This window comes from Poeciliopsis prolifica, unplaced genomic scaffold (genome assembly GCF_027474105.1).
Source record: "Poeciliopsis prolifica strain line A6 unplaced genomic scaffold, Auburn_PproV2 SCAFFOLD002, whole genome shotgun sequence".
Classification (NCBI taxonomy): domain Eukaryota; kingdom Metazoa; phylum Chordata; class Actinopteri; order Cyprinodontiformes; family Poeciliidae; genus Poeciliopsis; species Poeciliopsis prolifica.
The window spans coordinates 4,030,766-4,053,707 of record NW_026562377.1 but is presented as its reverse complement, the minus strand read 5'-3'; the positions used below and the strand labels follow the sequence as shown (position 1 = coordinate 4,053,707).

Below are 22,942 nucleotides of genomic sequence, written 5' to 3'. Positions count from 1 at the left end.
CTAGCCTTCATCAACTGTCCCCGCTGAAGGAGTCTTTGAAGTCGGACAGGCCTTGTCGCCACGCTATGACGTAATCGGCCTACAAATATGTCCTTCGAAGGACGTAGACTCTGACTTCGGACACAGCTTACGAAGGAGCTGAATAGAATCTTCTTAATCTTTGATCCCAATAGTAATCAGGTGATTTATATGATGCATAATTTGTAAAATAACAAACACTTAAAAATAAATTACATGAATTCAAATTCTATGCTGACAGAGAACCTTGAAGCCAATTAGATTGGATGACCTAGCAAGCTAGCTACCAGTTGCTATCTGAAGCTAGCAAGTAGTACAAAGAGGTAAGTGTTTATCACATGAAGTCCAAGAAAAGATCTGTTTTCTTAGTGGTGCAATGAGATCTTTTGGAAAAAATATTTCTCACCAAAGGGACTCATGAAGCACCATCTAGTTGTTGTCAAGCATTACTTTGTCCGGCGAAATATTTCTAATATCTTATGAATCTCAGATACGAAGGTAAGTCCTTGAGGATTCACACACTGTTGTATACATGTTTGAGACATCAGGCACAAACAGAAAGAGAAAGTTTCTTTCAGAATTCAGATTGATATATTTTGAACAATATACTAACATTCTTTGAAACAACTGTTGATATTACACATTTTTCAACACAATAGAAATATAACATCATATTCTTAAAGAACCCAGAGTACAATGTTGAAAAGTTATCATAAAAAATACATAAACAAAAAAAATCCTCTCAACCATCTTCAGTCCAATGAAACATGAAAAGTGCTATTGAAATAATTTATTGACCAACATTTGTTTCTAGCATTTGGAGCGATAGGGTGATAAAACATTTCTCATAGCCTAGTTTTAAATCTCAAGAGCAGAAACTTCTGTAGTGTGCAACATTCTTTCATCTGGCATTTTTCTACTGCAGAGAGACAAAAGAGCAAGGGGAAATGTCAATAACACAGTTTTACTTAAATCCTTTAGTCTTGTTTTGGGTGAATAAATCAGTTTTGCCTGCAGGTACCCAGAAGATCTTACTGTTGGTAGATTTATCAGCCAATGTACAAATGCATTTTCCTATTGCAAGAGACCTAATCCGCAAATCAGAAAGCTGATTTGATACAAGCAAGACAGGTAGTGCAGTAAGGAATAATAAATGCCTTCCAAACAAAGAGTGTGGTCAGCAAAATGTCAAACAAATTATAGAGGGAAAAAAAATAAGTAAATGCATTTTAAATATCTGATTATATTAAGTAGTTGCAGAATTGCTTTTCGCATGTCTAAAATTTTTTAGAACAATTATTAAAAGCTTAGTCTAATGACTCACACTTTGCTTTTCAGCTGGTCTCCTGACTCACAGCTATGCAGATCCAGTAGATCATTTAAATAATTGCGATTGTAAATAGGTTGCATTAATTTGTACCCAATTACATCTAGACCTTAACCTTTTGCCATAGGTCCTTTGGCTTAACTTGGGGTCACAGCTTTCTATCTGTCCTCTTCCTGACACACCAATGGATAGCGAATAGATGGGATAGTGTGATAGGCCACAGCTCATTCACATACTGAAGGGCAATTGATCAAATTCTTGTTCAGGTCAAACAAGGAAACAGCAAACACTTATGTATAAATCCATTAATAATTTATTGCATATGTGTATATAAGTGTGTGTGTAAAAACACAAATATGGGTTCTCCTAAGCTAATGTGAAGCAACTTCACAAATGTACTCTTCACTATGTGGTTTTAATGTTTCTGTAGCGAAGAATCCAATCAGACTGTGGTCTAACACATCATGTACGTGTGAACACGCTTGGGCTTAGTCGCATACACACACATCTACAAACCCAAATTCTCCAGGTGTCCTGCCAGAAATAGAAGTGCATAAAATCCGGTGTTTAATGCCAAGGAGCCGCACTAACTGCAGTCTATTTCTAACTATAAGGTGATTTTGAGGCACCAGTGGACTTAATTGACAGTAATTAGACAGGAAACGGGCAGAAAGAGCAGGGAAAGGAAATCCATCATAGACTTCAAGTTGGGAATTCACACCTTGCTTTGCATCACTCCATACCAAGCAATGCCCCTTTGTGTTTTTGTTATACATTTCTGTTAAGGAGCACAAATCATTGTACAACCACCAAACCACTTTTCTGAATGATCTCACACACATCCTGTATTTACCTTCAACCACGGCCGGGATAATGGGGGCGATAGAAAGTAGACGAAAGAAACAAGAGGCGGTAAAAAGCTGCTTTTTGTGACAACATAAACTTTCAATTTAATCTGCAGTGTCCTTTAATTGTGTTTTTGTGGGATCATTTAAGATGTTTATTTTTCATCTTTACAATACATTTGTACTGACATTAACATCATGATAAAGGACAGGAGATGTCAAGGAGAGAAAATTAGACAAATAATCTAGCTTCAACTCTGGATGTTTTCTTCAGATTTTTTTTCTCAAGGTTTATTTTCTGCAGTCTGAATAATAAACACATGCAAGTGAAAAGCAAGTTATTTAAGACCTGATTTTAAGCTAAACCCCTGAGGCCAAACTTTGATCCAGAAGAGTACTGCTCAGGCATGTTGTAGCATTATTTACCAAAGGAAAACCAGTTACTAAAATCAAAAGGTCTCTGACAAAGTTGTACAATCTCATCTATCATATTCCAATGTAGTTACATGGGAATATTGTTTTGTTGTGTTGATTAGAGACAATAAAATAAAAAGATGACAATTTTTACACAACATCAAAAAATAATGGACAACAAATTGTGAAAATGCCCCAGGAGATATTTGTATACAATGAAAACCTGCACATTTATGAACTGTAGCATTTAAAAAATACCATTACTCAGTGTCCATGAAGTCATTAAAATAGCCGGAGGATCAAGAGCGCCAGAGGCGTTTGCTTTCCTGAATCATCAGGAGAAAGATGGCTGTGTGTTGGCCAAGCTTAGAAATGTTAACCAGCCAATTACCTCAGGTCAAAACTCAGAGGAGTTGGGGTGAAAAAGAAAGCGCATGTTAGGAGAGAAGAACCAGAAATTGATTATAATGCCGATGCAACATAGTTTATGCCTCTTTATGCCTGTGAGTATGTGTATTTAGTCAACCTGACATGCAGCCACTCTCCAGAGCTCTCACCATGTGTTTATCTGTGTTTTAGCAGCATTAGATTTTGGAGGCATCAGTGCAGAAGGGAACCAGACACAAACAAACACACGTAAACCACCAGACGGGGGGTTTCCGTTCTGCAGACCTTCAACGTAACGTAACATAAAAGTGTTCATGTATCCCAAATGGTAAAAAAAAAAATATTTAGACAAGATGGCATTTCAAATACGCCTACTAACTGACAACTAGAAAGAAATATGATAACAAAATTCACTTTTCAGCTGCTTGGGCAGATGGGATTTAAAAAGAACAATGCTAACACATTGTGGGAAGCGCATGTTTTGAAGATAAAATAAAATAAAGAAAATAAAAAAAGGAGAGCAGTGCTAATATGTTGAAGTTACACTGCAACAAGAACTTTTTACTCATATTTTTCAGAATAAAATAAAATAAAAAGATGACAAGATTTTAATACCCTCTCTGCTAATTTAATTACTGGTTATTCCAGAAGTAATTTAAATGAAAACCCAACTAATTCCTCAATTAGGTTTTTACAGAAAATTTTAAAGATTTTGTTTTGTTCAGGTATTTACTTCAAATCATTAACTTGAAACAACTTCTACACATTTTAAATCACTGGACTGACTACAAAAGTTTCAACTTAAATTTGGATTTCCTCTATAGAAGACATACATCAACCCCCAGAAGTTGATCAAAAGTTCATCGTCAGCGTTATGTTCTTGCAGCACTTGAGACGCTTCTGGCAAAGTTCTGATTGGATGTGTTATATAACCACTACTCTTGGCAAAATTAACAGACCACAATTTAAGCGACTGTTTTACTGGCACAGGCCTGGTTTTCAAACATAGCCCATCATTTTTCATGATATAGTTTGGGACGTTTTTAGAAGCCTGATGTCAGTCTGCTTTCCCGATTCTAAAACCAGATTCATTTGTTTTATGTTCATTCCTATGTTGGCACACTAAACTCCTATGTTGTTGATAATCAATCATATAACTCTTGATTGAAGTTGAAGAATTTGGAGGTGGTCCGCCATCAGACTTGTATAAAGTCTCAGTTGGACAAAAACAGACCCAGGATATGATGCAGTCACCTCCAACCTTGAACATTGCTGCAAGTTTTTTTTTTGTAGAAATGAAAAGTTAATCCTCAAAATTGCTCATCAGTGCTGTCTTTATCACATATAGTCATAAAAAGACACAATTCCATGTCCATATGCTGAACATGGTGACATACCAAAGTAAAACCCACATCTCTGTGGACAATGACACTAGTGTTCAACTAGTTTCCAGTTCATGGCAGGCTTGAAACTTAGTGGCTCCTGAATATTTTATTCAGTGTATTTTCATACGAGGATGGAAACAACTGGGAGTTGTAACCAGACAGAAGAGTTCAAATGCACATCAAAATGAGTTCTGAATTTAATGAAACAGGGAAGCATGAAGCTTTTGTAATTGTCTTTCTAAAGATATCAATCTTGGTAGCCATGGTTTTGCCAAACAAACAAATTACTGAATAAGACTGATCAAACATCCAGCCAGGATTACGCCGTAAGCTTGTTGAAGGCATTTTTCCAAATCTCTTTGGTAGTTTTTGAATATATTCAAGTCTGCATGTAAAATTTTCATTACGTGTGAGTCAGAGAAAATCCACAATAATTGTTATCTTTGTACTAGTAATTCTCATTATTAAATCCAGTTTAATTGATTGTTGCTATAATTTAAGTGGGTTAAAAAAATGCAAAACAATAAAAAAGTCACGCCCATAATGCATAGATTTAAGCATTTCACATGAACTGTAGATATATTACTATAAGTACAACTAGTTTTTGAAATACACAAAGCATATCTAACTTGTTTTTGGCTGATTTAAGGTCAGAAGCTTTGCACAGCAATAAATTACAATATCTCACAAAAAAATGTCTTTCTACCATCAATTCTGCAGCAAAATTTTAGATCCTTTGTTCACCTGTACTGGTTGCACTGACTTTGTTACGTGTATGTCAAATGTAGAGTAAAAAGCCTCAAAAGTAAAAGCCTTGATGTAGTGTGGCAGTGGAGCCTGGAGAACCCAAGAGAAACGGCAGCTTATGAAGAGAAAAACAGAACCGATTTTACTGAGAGAGTGAAACTCTTTATGCTACCTGACTGGTGAACCTGAGGGAATGTCACTTTTTCACCGCATCCATGACAAGAGGGCACTGTGGGATTTGTTCACATGCATGTTTCGACGGCTCAATCACAATGCCATGTGACAGCAGTTTAGGCCTGAATATGAAATGTTTTACTAGCTATCCCAGTGCAATTATTGTGTGTGCAGGTGGGTTGTGATGAATGTCCTTGTAAAAATATTGAAGTAGGTGGAACATAATGAGTGTTTGTAGGTACCATTTTTCAAAAACTGTCAAAGTTCTAAAGATTTAGTCACTCGTTTATTTTGATGTCTTGGGTTATCAGTGTTTACACTCCACGATAAACAGATGCAGCTGAACAACCTGTTTGCATGTGACATTCCCTTCTATAATACTCAGTCCAAGAACTTTGTGATATGCATTAACCATGAATTATATAAAAAGGGGAAAAATAAGATGAAAGTGTTTAATATATTACGACAATTATTCTATTATGTCCTTTAATGTGGGATGGTTTGGATTCAGCCCGGTGGTATATGTTGAAGATGAATTTAATCTCAAACAGAGCCATTCATGTTGAAGCTAAATAAACAAAAGAAATTTAATTAGAAAACATTGGAATATTTAATAATTAATGAAAAAAAGGAGCAGGACAGATGAGGTTTTATGTTTAGAAGATTTCATAAGAAGAAAGTTATATTTTCAGTTGGATTGACAAAAATGGATCGACTTTGTGTAGTTTCAAAAAAAAAACTGTCATTATAGATACACCTTTCCATTGTGCTACACATCTGGAAGTTCTCTTGTTGTGCTTCTGTTGGAGGAGCATCAACTGACACATTTCGTAAATTAAATTCATAAGCCCTTGTTGAAACACACCTAAAACTGAACTCTGATTGCACAGGCATTTGGCTTAGACAGCTTGTGCAGCTGTGCTCATATAAATCTTATGAAAATGTGGTGGCTTTGCAGAGGTGAAGATACTGGTGACATTATTCATTTTACCTCATGGCTTACAAGTTAAAATTTTAGTGAGGGGTAATAAGGTGGAGATAGAGTAAAGAGGTATCATATGGATTATTGGCCAAGGAAACAGCAAGAGGAAAATAAATCTTTCTTCTGTGACTCATGCATTATATCACTACCCTGTTTAACTGTAGTCAAACATTTTTTTCACCTGGGTCACTTGTTTAGCCCACGTATTTGCTGTGATCTGATGTGATATTTGAGAGTGTGTACAGTATTTCCATGAGGATGGAAATGCACCTAAAAGGAGGAAGGTAATGCTATTGAAATCATTTTTTTTTTTTAGAAACCAGCCTGTTTGGGTCTGAAGTGCAACTGCCTCTGGGTTCCCAGTCAGCATGTTTGTGTTCTGCCGCTCCATTACAGTACACCTACACACACAGTGAGAGTAGTCGCACGATTATATATCAAAGAGGGAGTGGTGGGAAGAAAACACTTCTTTGTAGTAACACCTTCCAATAGACATGTGGGTGAAGCAGAAGAAAAGAACCAGGAATCTTCTTTTTATTACTTTTTTCTTTGTTCTTTGATTTGTTATCAGAAATAGAATCAAAGTTTAATCAGGAGAAATTCATCAGATTCACTTCACTGCTTATGAGTTATAGACAGATTGAAAGTTTACACATAGAGTTTGCGTCACTTTATGTTCGAATTTCCTCATTTTCCACCAGAGCAACACACACATGCACACACACACACACACACAAAGCTCACAGACATAATGTAATCCCTTTATTCTATCCTTCAATATCCTGCGATAAAACACCAGCTAACGCATCCCCGGCGGGCATCGATTCAGCAACAACTTGTCCTAATGTAAGTCAGCAGCACAGGGTGATGTGAAAAGATCAAACGGTCCCCTGTGGCCTGGATGAAGTTCCTCTGAGCATTCTCTGTTTGTGTTGACCCTTTTCCTCCCCTTCAACAGAGAGCATCAAATGTGAAGCAAACAGTGACATGTGTAGACAGAGGATAAGTAAGTTAGGCTCATTTGAGTCCCATTTCTCTTCAGAATGGAGAAGCCATGCCAGTAAGAGCAGTGAGAGGTTTGTTAGAATATGCTAAAGACAAAAAGGCTGGTTATCTGAAATATAGTCAAAATTTTAAACTGGAACTGAGACCAAGTGAAGAGCCAAGTTTATCTCGTCACTATGCAGAGAAAGGAGAACAGTGACCGAACTCGTTAAATAAATGAATTATAAAAGAATCCTACTATAATAAAACATTAAATCATTTTAAGAATTGTTTTATGTATCTTTAAGAAGTATACTGTATATTCAGCTATTTAGATGGGTACTCAAAAAATTTAAATGTTGCATTGCTTAATCCAATCTCACAATGAAAAAGAAGAATGGGAATTACCCTAAGAAGATTTACAGAAAAAAAAAAAAAAAACTAATAATTGCTCATTGAAGTAAGAAATAATAAATTTGCTGTGGTTACTGTGGTTTAAGATTCCTTACACATTTAAGTTCATTAAAATCTTTAGCAATGTAACTAAAGTTCATGTGGAAAAAAATACCTGAATTAATGTTATTGTTAAAGCATATAACGTTCACCAAAACTATGCTTAGTGAGCTCTTTGCACTGCCGTGTTGCTGAAAAAGTGCAATATAAATAACACTTCTTCTTCTCTTCAGCTAACGATTAAAAGCAAAAACAAACACTATTCATAGAATAGGAAACCATATTTCTTTAAAACAGAGTCTCTCCCCAAATGTAAATTAACCACCCTTACGCCCCCAAGCACACACACACTCACACACCCTGAAGCAGATAAACTCAGATCTCTACTGTGTCCCTAAACAAATGCAATTTCACATTAACATAAATTAAAGGCACATAAACTTTCTTTAGAGGCCTCTTCTAACTAAATGTAATAAAGAACCTCTCCTCCTGGATTCATGTTTTATTCAACATTTGGATATGCTCAATTAGGAGCCCCTAATTAACATTAGCTGTCTTCCAACTAAAGCTACTGAAGGAAGGAGCAAAGGAGAGGGAATCGGAGGACGGGGGTTGTAAGAATTAGTGGTTAAATGAAAGCTTTGGAAATTTGTTTTTATAATAACAAATTTACATCAACAGCGAATGAATGGATTCATGCTCGTGGCTCATTCAGAACTTTGTTTATGAACACTGAGCGCTGAACTTTCAATTTAAAAAAAAACATTTTAAGATTTAAAGAAACATTTTCAAGATGCTAACTGGTTTACACAACTAAACAAGACATTATCCTTCAAAAATATTACAATATCGGCATTAATTAGTGTGTAAAAATAACATACAGATTCATTGAGTATTACCAGTTCTCTACCTGCTAAAAAAATCAAATAGATAAATCAGCTGGACTTTACTGTATTGTATCTCAGGTTAATAAATGTCTGTAAACTAATTGGACTTTGCATTTTAAGCCATCACAATTCATATGAGATAAATGCAAACATCTTCTACATTTTAATAGCTAATGGAGAACAATACCCTGTAAAATCTTGTTGTATGATCTGCAGAAAAATAACTGGAGGAACTTTGTTTTCAATATTTTAAAATCTTTGATTTGTTTCTTTTCACTTTAAGAGAAAGAAAACTTGGGCAGTTTAAAATCCCCAGATAACATTGGTAGAATATTCAACTTGAATTCTTAAAAATATATATGTATGCAACCCAGTGAAAACATGTTCTAATATGCATAATGCGTGCCTGAGTGAGTACATAAGAATGTTTTTGATCTTAAACATCTAACAGAAAAGATTGGCGGATCAAAAGGTTTGACTTAACTATTGATTCACAGAATGAGAGTACAACTGGATTTTGAAACAGAATTAATAAGAAACTATTGTGACACTTCTTGTTGACAAAGCACCTGGTGGCATTGCTATTGGTAGTCCACCATGTGCTTTGTCAACAAGAAGTGGCACAATACCTTTTTTTAGCAACAGGTATCGCCTTCTGAACATACGCTGGCGTTATCAGTCGTAGTTATACTGTACAACCAAAGAAATATGTGTTGCACAAATGCATCTGATTATAACTAAGATGTAGGAGAATTATGAAATGTATATCAAATTATCACTATTTAGATCTAATTTCAAACATTTGTGAAAACTTAAGTACAAGTTCACTCAAATAATTACCACTAGGGCAGCCAAATTTTAAGAAAACATGAGATTATGTAACAATGTAACCTATTTGTCCTTTTCTTTCTCGTAGCTAACACTGTTCCTCCCTCTATGTCTAATAACATATTTTGATATTAACCATCAAATGGGACCACATTTCAAATTTCTGGAACAAAGAACCTCACAAATCTAATAATTGTTACTCTTTGCTTGATTCATATCAATAATGATAAATCTGCCTAACCCTAGTCATATATTCCCAGAGGGATTAAAGAGGATTTACTTTCTACTTATCAAGACCAAATGCAAATATGGATAATCCTATCCAGGGTATTGTCTGATTCAATATGTGGCCTCAAGACTTCAGTACAGGTAAGGATGGGGAGTTAAACCCTGAACATTTCAGCTCAAGAACTACCACTTCACAGTCCAATTTAGCTCTTTGTGGCCTCTGCAGTCAACCTTCAGTTAACGCAAGCCTTCTACGCACATTAATATTAATATTAATACTCATTCCTACATCTCTAAATGATAGATCAAAAGATGATGCTGGCAGGTTATTATACCAGCAGGAGTGCCATAACACTTCATATACAGTCAAACCACATGAAGCACAAAATCAATTATCATTGAGAATTCTATGAAATTTTAAACAGCTCTATTAACCAGCCTACAATAATGGTCAGAAGCTAACATAGGTCAGAGATGAAAGGCAACAGAAAGAACATGAAGTCTATGTTTGAACTCTCTATCAGATAGAACGGGAAAAAAGTGCTGGTCCAAAGAAAGTAAAGAGATAAACTTTTTTAATAAATTGTGAAAAGAGAAAAACATGGATGACATGGGAAAAAGCAGGATAAGATTGAGTTACTTTCTTCTTTGCAGTTTGTACTTCTCTTATTTTCATCCTCTTTTTTACTCACTTTTTTTATTATTCAAAAGCCTGGTATGGGCAGGAGGTGAAAATGAGCAAAGCTGCTATAATACAAAAAACAATGCATCTAATATTCTAATACACTTGTAATTGTCCAACATTATATTAATTCAAATGAATGAATGTCTATTACTCGCTAATTTGAGCAACGTTTGGAGCAGCAATCTAGAATTCATACTAAGAATTCGAGAAGCAGAATTTGAAAGTGTTAAATCTGAAGATTAAGCTGCCTCTGGCCATTCATAAATTAATGTGTCATCCTGCACAGCTGAGTTTTCAAAGTTCAGATGAACAATGTAGAACAACAGGAGATGTCATGCAGTATCGAAGTCAGCACTGTTCAGAATCATCTCTGACTAAAGTTCCTCCTTATAAATATATTTCAAAGTAATTTGGATAGGCAAATTCAATGTCAGTGGCTGAGCAAATGCTTCAAGTTTAATTTAAATGTCTCATCTTCTTACTCAAATTATTTTTGAGTCTTGTTTATGCTTTTTAGAAGCTGCAGCTGACTGATAGCAAATTCAAATGTCCAAGCTGATTTAATAATGCAGGTTGTGCCTGTCCTGTGGAAATATTGATTGTTAGCAATGTAATAAATGCAGTTTCATTCCCTAAATTCAAAATGTACTTGAAGCAACTGAAGAGTGTAAATGTGAAATTCACTTTGGAGCTATGGACACTTCAGATCTTTTGTCGTGTTCGCGACATTCGAAATACTCATCACAGACTCACCTGCAGGACACTCCTCCTCATCTGCTCCACTTTCACAGTCCCTCTCTCCGTCACATCGCCACGATAAAGAAACACATTTGCTGGCTACCCCTCCACAATCAAACTTCTCTGGAGGACAAGTCTGTCGGCCTGTTGCGAGAGAGGGGCAGGAAAGCAAAAGAATGAAGACAGAGGGAATGACAGAGAAGGGAAACATGGCAGAAAGGAGGGGAAAATGGGAATAGAGAAAAAAAGACAGGGAAGGCAAAAATGGGACGAGAAATGGAGAAAAAAGGGACAGCCAGTCAATGAAACAGTTTGATAACTTAGTTATCTTGTTGCTCAAATCGATTTCTTCTCAAAGGCCTGCAATTTAACTAGACAGAGGAACAAAGAAGAACACTGTCAGGGCAGGCACAAAGCTGTGAAATACATAAATGCACACAGATAAAAAAGAAATGCTGAAGAAAAAACAAGCACTACTGTGTGTAAATGTAGCTGGGAATGAAATGGTAACGAATTCTTCACCATCAACAACCTAATAAATTCCTTGTAAACACACAGCTGAAAACCAGGCACAAATAGTCAAAAATAAAAATGGCGACTAAAAGAATTAAAAAATGCAGATGTGTATACAAGTGGTAAAAAATATTGTATTGGCTGCATTTGTTTTTCTAATGAAAATGTGTAAAAATTAAATTCAAGTATCTCACAGCTTGTCAACAGGTCTCTCTGTGCATGTAAGCGAGAACAAAGGCCCCTATGGTAAAAGCCCATTACTGTACAAGCCATTGTTCCTCCATGGGGGCTGGTAAAAATGAAAAATACAGCATTCTTACACATCAAATTTTCAACGAGTCCCCACAACAAATACCTGTCCTTTCTCCTTTCAAACAGGCACACACACACACAATCACACACACACCCAGCATAACACCAAAGAGACTCCAGCCCCAGATCACATTACACGGCTGTGTCAAACCCAACTCCATCAATTATACATATTTGACCACCGGCGTGCTTCCTGGCAGCACGGTTTGTGTGTTTGTGTGTGTTGCAGCCACAGATCAATAGCACCTCTGGGATTTGCCCATTCCAGACTCATTCCTTTTTTATTCATCTCATACTTCTTCTTTCTCATTTTGATTTTCACCAGCGTTTTTCATCTCATACCACTCAAATGCTTTTTGTCGTAAAAGAAGGTTTGAGCTTTGCTGAGTTTTCTGTAGCATCAGCTGACAACTGAATGCAATTTAGTTTTCAACTGTTCTGGTTTTGGGGTTCAGAAACTAGACTCATATTGAGTAAATAGACAATGCATCCTGATGGGGCACAATTGCAACTCTTGAAAATTAACCTTTAATTAGGTATTCAACATACTTTTCAATAAGTCAACATCTCTGTGTTGCAACATCTCTAATGTTTTATTGGTCTAATGTGATATTCAATTTTTTTTTAAAAAAAAAAGCACATTTCCATTAACTGCAAGAGTAAAATTATCATAATTTACAGAAAAGGCTTTCAAACATCCATCTGTGTGTAATTAATCTACATAATGTGTTTCACTTGTGATACAGTTCCTGAAATAAATGGATTTTTCAATAATCTTCTAATTTATTGAATGGGTCTGAAGACCCTATTTATCTGCTTTTCCTACTTAGTTTACATTAGTTTTGGGTTTTCCCTTCCCTTCCCTCTTTCTTTCTTCCTTATAATGAATGAGAAACTATTCTATCCATTTTTCCCTTAAAACAAATTTGATTTAGCCATGGTCATGTAAAATCCTTCAGAAAATCATTGCCCAAAATATATAACATAAGTGCCAGATCATGTTTGGTAATTCCTGCAGTGACAATGAGAATTTGAAAGTGCATTCATATACATATCAGCTCAAAGCAGCTCAACTACCTAATGTGAAGGTACTTATATAAAAATAATTTAGTACATAAAGGCCAGAAACCATATAAAATAAGTGCTTTGAGCCACAAAAACATTACTAATTGGTTGCTGTTTCTGTTTTGAAGCCAGTCTGGCATTTAGCCATTAGAGTTTTGGCAAGGAGATAGCAATGGAGATACTTTAAATTCAGAAAAAAATATCAGTCGTCAGGCCATCCACTTAGAAATAGTACATTTATATAACTGAAGAAATAACTGCACAACTGGAAGGGAAATTGTAAATATGCTAAATAATTGTGTCTCACAGGATGTATCACTGTTGGCTTGTAGCAAGAAGGTTGTGGGTTGGTATCCCAGTGAGGGGTCTTTCTTCATGGAGTTTCTCTAAATTGCCCTGAAGAGTGAGTGTGTGATTATTTGTCTTGGTATATATTGCCTGTCGCCCAATGACTGCTGGATAAAGGTGTGTTCTCTTTCTCTGCTGTTTTCAATCACCACATTTTCCTCACCTGCAATTCCTGTGTCATATTGCCATCTTGCTGTCTACGTCTTTGCTCAAAGTCTAACTTTTTCAGCAATTGCTTTTTAAGGAAAATACACTGTGACCGTCCTAAACCTACAAACCCTGGCAGATTGCAAGGTCAAGATTCAATACATCAAAAATATTTTTGGTGAGAAAGCCCATTACAATTTGATATCACATTTTTACAAAGGCAATCAAAACATCATGTAATCTTCAATAAAGAATACTTCACCAATTTCACTATGCGAGACCAAGGCAACAACTTGGTTCATTACATTTTGCCCCATCCAGGGGAAAAGCCATGACTGAAACTGAAGAACACCATGAACAGAGAGCTGTGGTTATATTAATATTTGAAAGTTTCCAACAAAGAGTCTTTGACTCTAAAGGAGAGTAAAGAAAGAATATGTGTTCTCAACTAGACTATGACCAACCAAGAACTTGCAGACATGTGTAATTCTAGGTAAGTTTAGAAGTAGCACAATGTAGCCCAATAAGGAAGACTGGAGATATTAGCGTCTGGTGTTTTACTGAGACGGTTTTCACTGTGAAACTGCATACTGAAGTATATTTGGTGCTTAAAATAATAAACTTGCCTTGTTTTCAATGACAAACACCACAGTTACTTTGCTGAAAATTGTGAAAGGCAATTTTATCCAAATAATACTGATTGTATGTATACATTTGCATTTGTATGTAAAATGTTCACCATGTCTGGACTGGAGAAAACCCATAATACGTTAAAACCTACACACCCTGTTCTTGCCTTAAAAAGTTGCATAATGATAATAAAATAAACATACAAATCACTGTTTTTAAACGTTAAGTGGTTGATCTTGTGCTATTAATCATTGTCTTCGGGAAGTGCAAAGCAGAACGGAAATCAGGTGTTCTTTATTTGTCAGACTTGAAAAAGAAAGCTGATTATGAAGCAAGGAGAATGAAATATGGAAGATGAATCACACAAGAGTATTCAAGACATACATTGTAGCAAAACATGCAATTTCAAAATTCTTTATTTCTTAAATGGTGCAATTTACACTTGACTCGAAGCGCTGCTTACGATTCAGATGAGAGCAAACTTTGATGGGGTCTAATTTCCTAATATATGAAAAGACTAATTTTCACCAAATAAAATAACCCAATTTATTTCTATAAACCTAATCTCTATTTGTAGCAATGGCATTCTTTCTCACTCTCTTATCACTGTGTTCTGAATCTATTCACAAGTGTTCCATAGAAGTGTAGCCTAACGCCTTCTGTGCAATACTGTATTAGTCTTTTACAAGTTCTCACAATGAAAAAACATCCTTTGGGGGATCCACTAAATATCTGACTGACAGCTGAGTTAAAAGGAAGTAATTTGTCTGACTGGCCCTCGGCCCTGGGTGTCTGGAAGGGACAGTCACAGAAGAGCTGCCTGTCAAACAGCAGAATACAGATGAGTGAGAAAACAGAGAGAGTTCTGCTGACACTGATTATGACTAAATAAATTAAATGATTTTCATGCCAAGGACTGTAATACTCTGGAAAAAAGGACAATTCAAGTTCCCTGCTAATAAACATTTAGGCACTTATCTATAACTACTTGAAAGTCTGTTCAGCTGTTTGCTGTTAAATCAGAGAATATGGACTAACCGATGCTATTTGTGGACAGTAATACAAAACAAAGTGTACACACACAACATAAAGTGTGGTGGTAGAATGCAAACACAACAATTAGCCAATCAGAGGCATTAAGCAGTTGAGAGAAAAAGAGAGACAAATGCTGATGTCTAAAATGCCACTCAGTTTGGTCACTGAGTGGCATCACCGATACAATCCACGTATCAGTGAAGCAGCTTGGCAGTGAGCTGTAAGATGTGTTTGTTTAACACAGCAGCTCTCACGTGGATGTATCCGTTATTGAACGAGTGTAAAACAGTGTCAGAGCAGCGAGCAGACAGTGACTATGTACAGGAGACATCAGGGCAAACGAAGCAAGCGAATCCATTTAGGTGATTCCGACCTTTTTTGCACTTCTATTTCTGCGGCATACAGTAAATATATATTTTATATATATTTCAAAACAAATATGGCTATTAAAAGTAACCCAGAGTTTATGGAATAGTTGCTATAAATCTCCACAAAAACAACAAAAAAAGAGAAAATACCAGCACCATTTTTTAAGTCTGAGGTTGAAGACCAGGTACTTTTTTCCAGCATTTTTCACAAATATCATAACCCCTTGTAAAAGAAAAGGTAATTTTGCAAATGTTTTGTGATTTTCTTTATTTTAGAAATGCCGTCCTGGTTATTTAAAAAAATGACACATTTTCTACTGTAAATATTTATCAAAAATTATAAGTTGTCATATTTCAAAAAGCCATGCAACTTTTGCAGGTTTAAATGAGTTCGATGTAGTTGTTCACGGAGCAAAATTGGCTCTTTGGAGTGTAAAGGTAGCAGACCATTGCAACAATGTGCAGTAAAGAAAAATTTGTTTTCTGAAATACTGCAAATATAAATAATTATTAATCCTTTCCATTTCCAATACCCCTAAGCCACATTCTTGTTTTTTGGTCTTTTCAAAATGGCACATTGGAATCTAAGCTGATGTTCGTCTTGAGGTCAAAAGAAAAACAAAAACTCATTAGCCACATGGTGTATGATGCTGGTTTTTAATTCAGCTGAACACACACAAGTGGAAATGGGAGCACACTTATAATTCACCTCACACAGACTGCCTAAGTGTCTATTATAGCAGGGTATAGGGGTGGACTGAGCAAGGCGCTCTATGCTAATGAACTTTTGATTAACTACTTTCTTAAATTTCCCTCAAAAGGAGGGAGGGATCGAAGCATTGTTGCACACAACTGCCTTCTCTATCAAAGTGCTTGGTTACCATCTAGCTATCCTCCCAAGTGATTGATTAGGAGGGTTCAAAGCGCTGGATGTTTCTGCTAAGATAATTCATTAATGATGAGGTGTGTTTACGAAACTAATTCAGCTATAAGTCCCCATTTTGTCACAAGGAAACATGTCAGAATCAACACACAATGGTAGGTGACAGTACGACACATGATGAATATGGACTGCAGACAGTGTAGAATAGATTGGCAATGAGGATTATAGTTTTATGATGTCAATGTGGAGAACTCTTTGTACCACTACGTTTAAAGATACAATAAATTTTCAACTGCATTGCTAGCAGCACTACACTGATTGATGAGGTTTCTCTCTTTAATGTCTTTTTATGCAAAATACCTACGCTCTTTCTCACTGTGTCGGTGGAACATTAAGATTTTCCAAATACTCTGCAATGTTGTGAATATCAATTGGCCCTGCAAACAGTTTAAAAGAGAAAGTGAGTCACATGGGACACACCCACAGTTTCTTTGGTATAAAAGGGTACAGAGCATCATTTTTTATTATGCTACTTGTTAAAAAAAAAAAAAAAAAAAAACATTTTTCTACAAAAGACATTTGGGAATATCTAAATAAAAATACATTAACTCAAAAAAGGCCTGTTGTAACCATTTATTTCTGATTTTTTCAAGTGAGAGTAAATGCCCTTATCGCTTGCACAAGTTTGACAGATCATCAATTAAGTCTGACTTACAGGGGATTCATAAGAGCTGATCGTGTGTGAAATAGGATAATTAAGCTGAATTTTCAGTTGAGAGGTGGCTCTATAAATTGGTAAGTGGCTGCTTGAGAACAATAAGCTTTTATTGTTTGCAGTAAAAACAGGGCAGAGGCTTTGTTTGACTATGAGCAGCTATGTACTTGCCCTTCATATTGGTTCAGTCTGGTGTAAGGAAGAGTAATAGAAAATGTCCTTCCAATCAGATTTATGCAACATTAGTGAAATTAACACGACACAGTCTCACAGCTTCATATCAGTTGTCAGTTACCAAAGTCAATATGGGGAAGGATTTTATGTAAAGAACTGTTATTCACCTGCCTTTCTTGGTTTTGATAGAACTCGTCAGTCATAGAATTATGATTCTGTTTGTTACATGTGGGTTAAATGCCATACACACCTTAATGCAAAACTGTGTATTACTGTGTACTGCAACTAGAACTACACATATTTTGGAATGAATTTGATATACATTTAAAAATGTTACTTTGAGCATATGGATGTCCCAAACTACACATTTTCCCAATTTAAAATAGGAGGAAAGATTATTGTATAACTTATAATCTAGAAAATAAACATTCATGCTTTCTGCCAAGTGACACACAAGCTGATGAGTCTATTCATCACAAGGCAGAGGCTCAGAATGTTGAAATCACAAAATAAATATGTTTTTCTGAAAGCTTTTAAAACCAATAACCCATGTTGAACCTGTTGCAAAGTATTCTTGCACAGTTTCATTCCTGTTTTCTGTATACTGCCGCATTCAATCAAACTCCATCATTTTGTAACATATACTGTTCAATCAAAACACAGAGCGATAGTGAATTATAAATCGGAGATAAAGTAACACGTGAAATCAGTGTGCATCTTTCTTGTGTTGCACCAGTAGTAGCATATTGAGGTACAAACTCTACTGGTGACAAAGTAGGACTAGTATCTGCAGCAGTAACGACAAAACAAGGCCAGGGAAAGTAACTTAGGAATGAAGAATGAGATCAGGTGGTCACACAGTGGTGAATATTTATAACAGGGGAAACGAGGACAAGATGAATATACTCCAGGCTGCGGAGATTTTGGGTTGTAATCTGATCAAACAAGACCTTTTCATATCCACAGGGCCAAATTCATGAAACTAGATTGGGAACTTTCAGATAACTATCCTTTATATTAAATAATAGATAAAAGAAATATATATATCCCAAAGCAATCATAATAGTACAAAATGCACAATAATCTGCTTAGAAAAGCTATGTTTTTGGATTTGAAGTTCAGTCAATAACAGGTAGGTACTGTGGGTGAACAGTTTTAGAAATAACACTATGAAAAGTAAATTATGTACATTTCTGTTACTTTCCAATGAATTAATGAACATAACTATAAGTGAATCATGTCATTGATAGTCACGTAATCTTAATTTGTTAAGTGCAATATTTTTATTTTTATTAGCAATTTCTACTCATATACTGTGTCCAAATAAGAGATCATCAGAAATGTTCATCATAGTGTTAAGACAGAGCTCAATAATAACCTGGTTCTTTGTAAGTGAAGTATTTTATTTTAAGTTATTTTTGAGCCCTGTATAACAGCAAATTTCTGTGATGCCCACTTGCTAATGCCACCAACAAATGTCAATTTTTTGTAAATTTATTGATTAGCATATAGGGCTTCAAAAGCCTCTAAATTCTATAAGGATACAGTATTCATTAAATGTAAATATATGCACTTTACATGTTTAAATTAAAGTATTGTGAATAATAAAGTAATGTTAAGTAAAAGTATCTTTTAGGCAAAAACTGGTTAGGCAAAAACTGTGTTGGCAAAATTATATTGGAAAAAAACTGCGGCTAAAACCTGTTTTCTCCACATAGACATTCCTGTAATGTCTTCTTTTGTCACAAGGCTCAGTGAAATAAATAAAACCGGTTAATCTATCCAAATGACATCTCATTGTAGGTTCACTGTCAGTTCACTGTGTTAGAACAGGCTAAAAAGAACAAAGCATGCTCTATCAAGCACACATCATTGACATGATTTCTTCACTTGAGTAAATTGGTGACAGAATAGCTGTGAGCACGTGTGGATTTGCACATCCAGTTGCTTAATTAGTGTATGCATGAGCTCAAATGTGTTCAAAGAACTGTAAGTGTTGCAATGGTTACATGCAATTTTATATGCATGAGAAAGTGTGTTTGGGTAGCTGTAAGAAAATAAATAAATAAAAATGGCACGTTTATGTTCAAACACATTTGTTCACAAATCCCAATAGTGTACACCAACTGGAGCATAAGATTTAATTGAAACCAAAGTTAGTTGTAAGAAGTAGACTTAAAGTTTAAATTTATAACTGGCTTTTAAAACTAACGTTTGATTTAGCTTGTTAGCAAATTGGATTGAAAATAAATGAAAGTGACATTATATTTGAGACAAAATCTGGCACACTCAGTCTTTGTTTGAAATCAACCACATCATAACCTCCAATGTGATGTCCTTCGTATATCAAGCCACAACTTAAACGAAGGTTAACGTTTATTATTGGCTTTGATTAGAATTCTGATCTCCAATTATTGGAGACCTGTGGCAGCAGACGCAAAGTATGTTGAAGACAGAGAGATCAAAGTCAAGTTAAAGTGGACAGGAAAACAATGAAGGGGAGGAAGTAGAGCGCTTGGAAATAAGAAGCACAATGTTAAAGAAATTGAATAAAAAAAAGTAATCATAGGAAGTTGCTTTAACAGAAACTCTAACACCATATCTACGACAACAAAAGAGTCAAAAGTCCAAAGTCAAGTTTTGAAAAGGAGCTATGAATATACAACCAGCCGAGCATGGTGAAAAAACACTTTATTTGATGGGTTGTGAATAAGTATTACTGATTACACTTTAAAACATGATGTAGCTTTATGTTATTAAAGCTAAAGTTTAATCAGTAATGTCATGTTTATGACAGTGTCATGACAGTTTTATTCACAACCCATCAAATGAAATGTTACCAAAACTTCTATCAACAGGTTATTTTCTGAGTGTTCTGTGTGGAGGCATGAAGCAATGTGGCAGAGTGACATGCATGCTTTGTTTACGAGAACAGAAAAGAAGTATGCACCAAAAATATCAAGCCCTACTAGAAAAAACATTCTGCTTCTGAAAAGCACAATTTTTACATGACATTCACATGTCTCTGAATAAACAGATTGACAGAATAAAACTGCTTCTGGATCTTAAGATTTGGCAAGATCATCCTCTTTCAGTGGATGTGGCTAAAATTGGATGCTGTTGCCTCCCTCAATTTCTTCTCACCATTTTCTCCCAATCTAAATTATGTGCAGAAAGAATGAGCTTGGAACCATTAGCGATGTCTAGACTTTGTGTCTGACAGAGCCACTGGGGAAGAAATACAGCGCGACACCAGAGATCCCATAGGAAATTACCCGTTTTATCTCCAATGTAACTGTAAATGGATAGTAGGAAACAAATTGGTCGACAAATATCCTCAGAATGAAATGAGTCACATGGAAACTGATGAGATTGTTGGGGCAAAAACCAGCAGGGAAAAAAATATCATCAGGCTTCTGTTTTGCAACACATACAGTTAGGTTTGAACTTTAAACTTAAAGAGCTCTAAATTCAAGTCCAGGACAAAAGAGATAATTCAAAAAGATTTAAAAAAGTATATTTTTCTCTAACATTTGTAATTCAGCAACAAAAATTCCAATATATGAAGAACATATTGAAGAATTTATAAAAAAATACACAGCCATTTTTTTTCATTCTTATCTTGCTCTGATACAACCAAACCTTTATGTTCCTGTTTTAGGTAAATTGGGTTTAGTATAATTATTTTTGCTTTGCTAAATGCCAGACTAAAAAGGTTTAAGAATTTTTCTCCAAATTCAGAAGTCCACATAATTTGGTAGAATTTTCCTTTCAGTCGTGTGACTTCAGTCAAATGTGTTTTGTGCACCTTGTAAAGCTTCTCACAATGGTTTGCTAGAGTTTGGCCACCGCTGCCAAGTCAGGTTTAAATGCCAACTTGCTTGCAAACAATTTTTTAGCTCTTTCCACAAAATACTGATGGAACTAATGAAAAGTGCATAAAAAAAAAAAAAAAAAAAAAAAAAAAACTAGAATGATTTATTAAACACTTGCAACTTTCATGGGAGCCTATGAATTTTATATCCATTTCTAAAATGAGTTTATTTGTATTTATTAGTGTCTTTTGATGCCAAGGTCACTGACTTTCTTCCAAGCCATAAGTGCAAGGAAGACATGTACAGGTAGGGAGAACAAGAGACAGGCCACCTGGGGAATTATGGCCAGGCCTGAGGCCGCCTCAAGCATGAAATTGAAGCTGTCCGACAATGCAACTCAGTGAAACCTTTCCGCTCGTATTCTAGAATAATTAACGAGCACAACCTCCTGCCACCGTGCTGCATTAGGCTGACCTGCCTGTAGTCTCAGAACGGCCGGGCAAATCCACAGCCACTTCTCCATTCTGGAGCAGGTGGAACCGATGTAGAGGAGAGGAAGTGGGAGGGAAGGAAGTTCAAGTCTCAACATCAGAGAGCTGACTTTGCAGTAGTAACAGACTAAACCCTTGGACAAAAAGGAACTGCTGACAAACAGGAGACATGAAAATAATTTCTCTATATTCCTCTGTGACTCATAATTCTTTCCACAACATGAGTCACACATTTGTGTTACATTACATGGAAATGTATTCAGTACACAAATGGCGAGAAGAGGTGAACAGGTGGACACTGTCATTCGTTAATAAATGGTATAGCTTTTTGATATCAAACTTCAGAAAATTTAGTACACAAAATGAATAGTAACTGTTAATTAATTGCTCGTCATATCTTTTTACTAAGCTTAGTTTTAGTTCATTTTAAATGCTATCAAAATTAACCTTCATTGCATTTGCAAATTTAAAGACAACACTTTCGCAATATTTTATAAATGGCCCATGTGTTAGAAAGTAAAGGAGCCTCACAAATTGTGCTTGTAGCCCACCAAGAAGAAAGTGGAAAGAAATTAATATGAGCATCTATTCAGGAAAGCTGATGCAGAAAGACTTTTTATCATACACTTGCTTTAATAACTTTCTTAAAGAGATTACAAAAGTTCTATCACTACAAATAATTTAAATTCACATTTTAAGGGTGTAAAACATGCAAGCTGGTCAAAATGTTCTTACACAATGCTCATAGCACAGCTGAGTTGTCAGATTAACATAAAGGTACTAATGGGCTGCTATTTCTGCAGACGCCTGAGAAAATAGGAGCGCTCACCAGCACAAAATACTCTATTAGAACATGCACAAAAACTACATCTTTCATACGTAATTGTAACGATTATGTGCACAATGAGACAACTTGTAGTTCAGAAGGCTGGGAACTGCAGACATACATTTTGCAGTAATCTTACCGTCAGGCCTTAAACTACACAACTGGAGAAATAAAGAAGTAGCTCTGTTCCAGCTTTGCATTAAAACTACATCTCACTGTAATTGATATAATACGAAATGCAATTACCATGTTCAACAGTCAGCATCCAGTCATTGCTATCTGCTTTACAACACTAGCGACATTCTGCAGTTATAACTGAGTAAGCGTTCAGGGTTCCCTCCCTGCATGGACATTTGAACTCCAGAGGTCAGGGTTCTAACAATCTTTGTTTCAAAGTTCCACACTTTTCCAAAAATAAACATTTTGAACATTGAGGAACAATTTTTTTCACAGCTTTATGGCATCTGCAAAATGCCCAAAAGATTAGTGTTCAAGGTGATCTAACTCTTGGACTTGTCAAATAATGACTGGAGTATCA

The 22,942-nt window shown here is 35.6% G+C and overlaps 1 protein-coding gene across 5 annotated transcripts in view; it reads right to left on the bottom strand.

Annotated features, from left to right (window-relative positions):
- Nucleotides 1-22,942, bottom strand: part of lrp8 (low density lipoprotein receptor-related protein 8, apolipoprotein e receptor) — a 146,922-nt gene that overhangs the window by 49,242 nt on the left and 74,738 nt on the right. For 4 of the 5 annotated variants that reach the window (XM_055045312.1, XM_055045328.1, XM_055045320.1 and 1 more), the window contains exon 4: nt 11,098-11,226. The exons of the other annotated variant lie outside the window; for it this stretch is intronic. In XM_055045312.1, the coding sequence (XP_054901287.1) occupies nt 11,098-11,226 (129 nt within the window). The remainder of the gene's footprint in view (nt 1-11,097; nt 11,227-22,942) is intronic. 5 annotated transcript variants of the gene reach the window in all.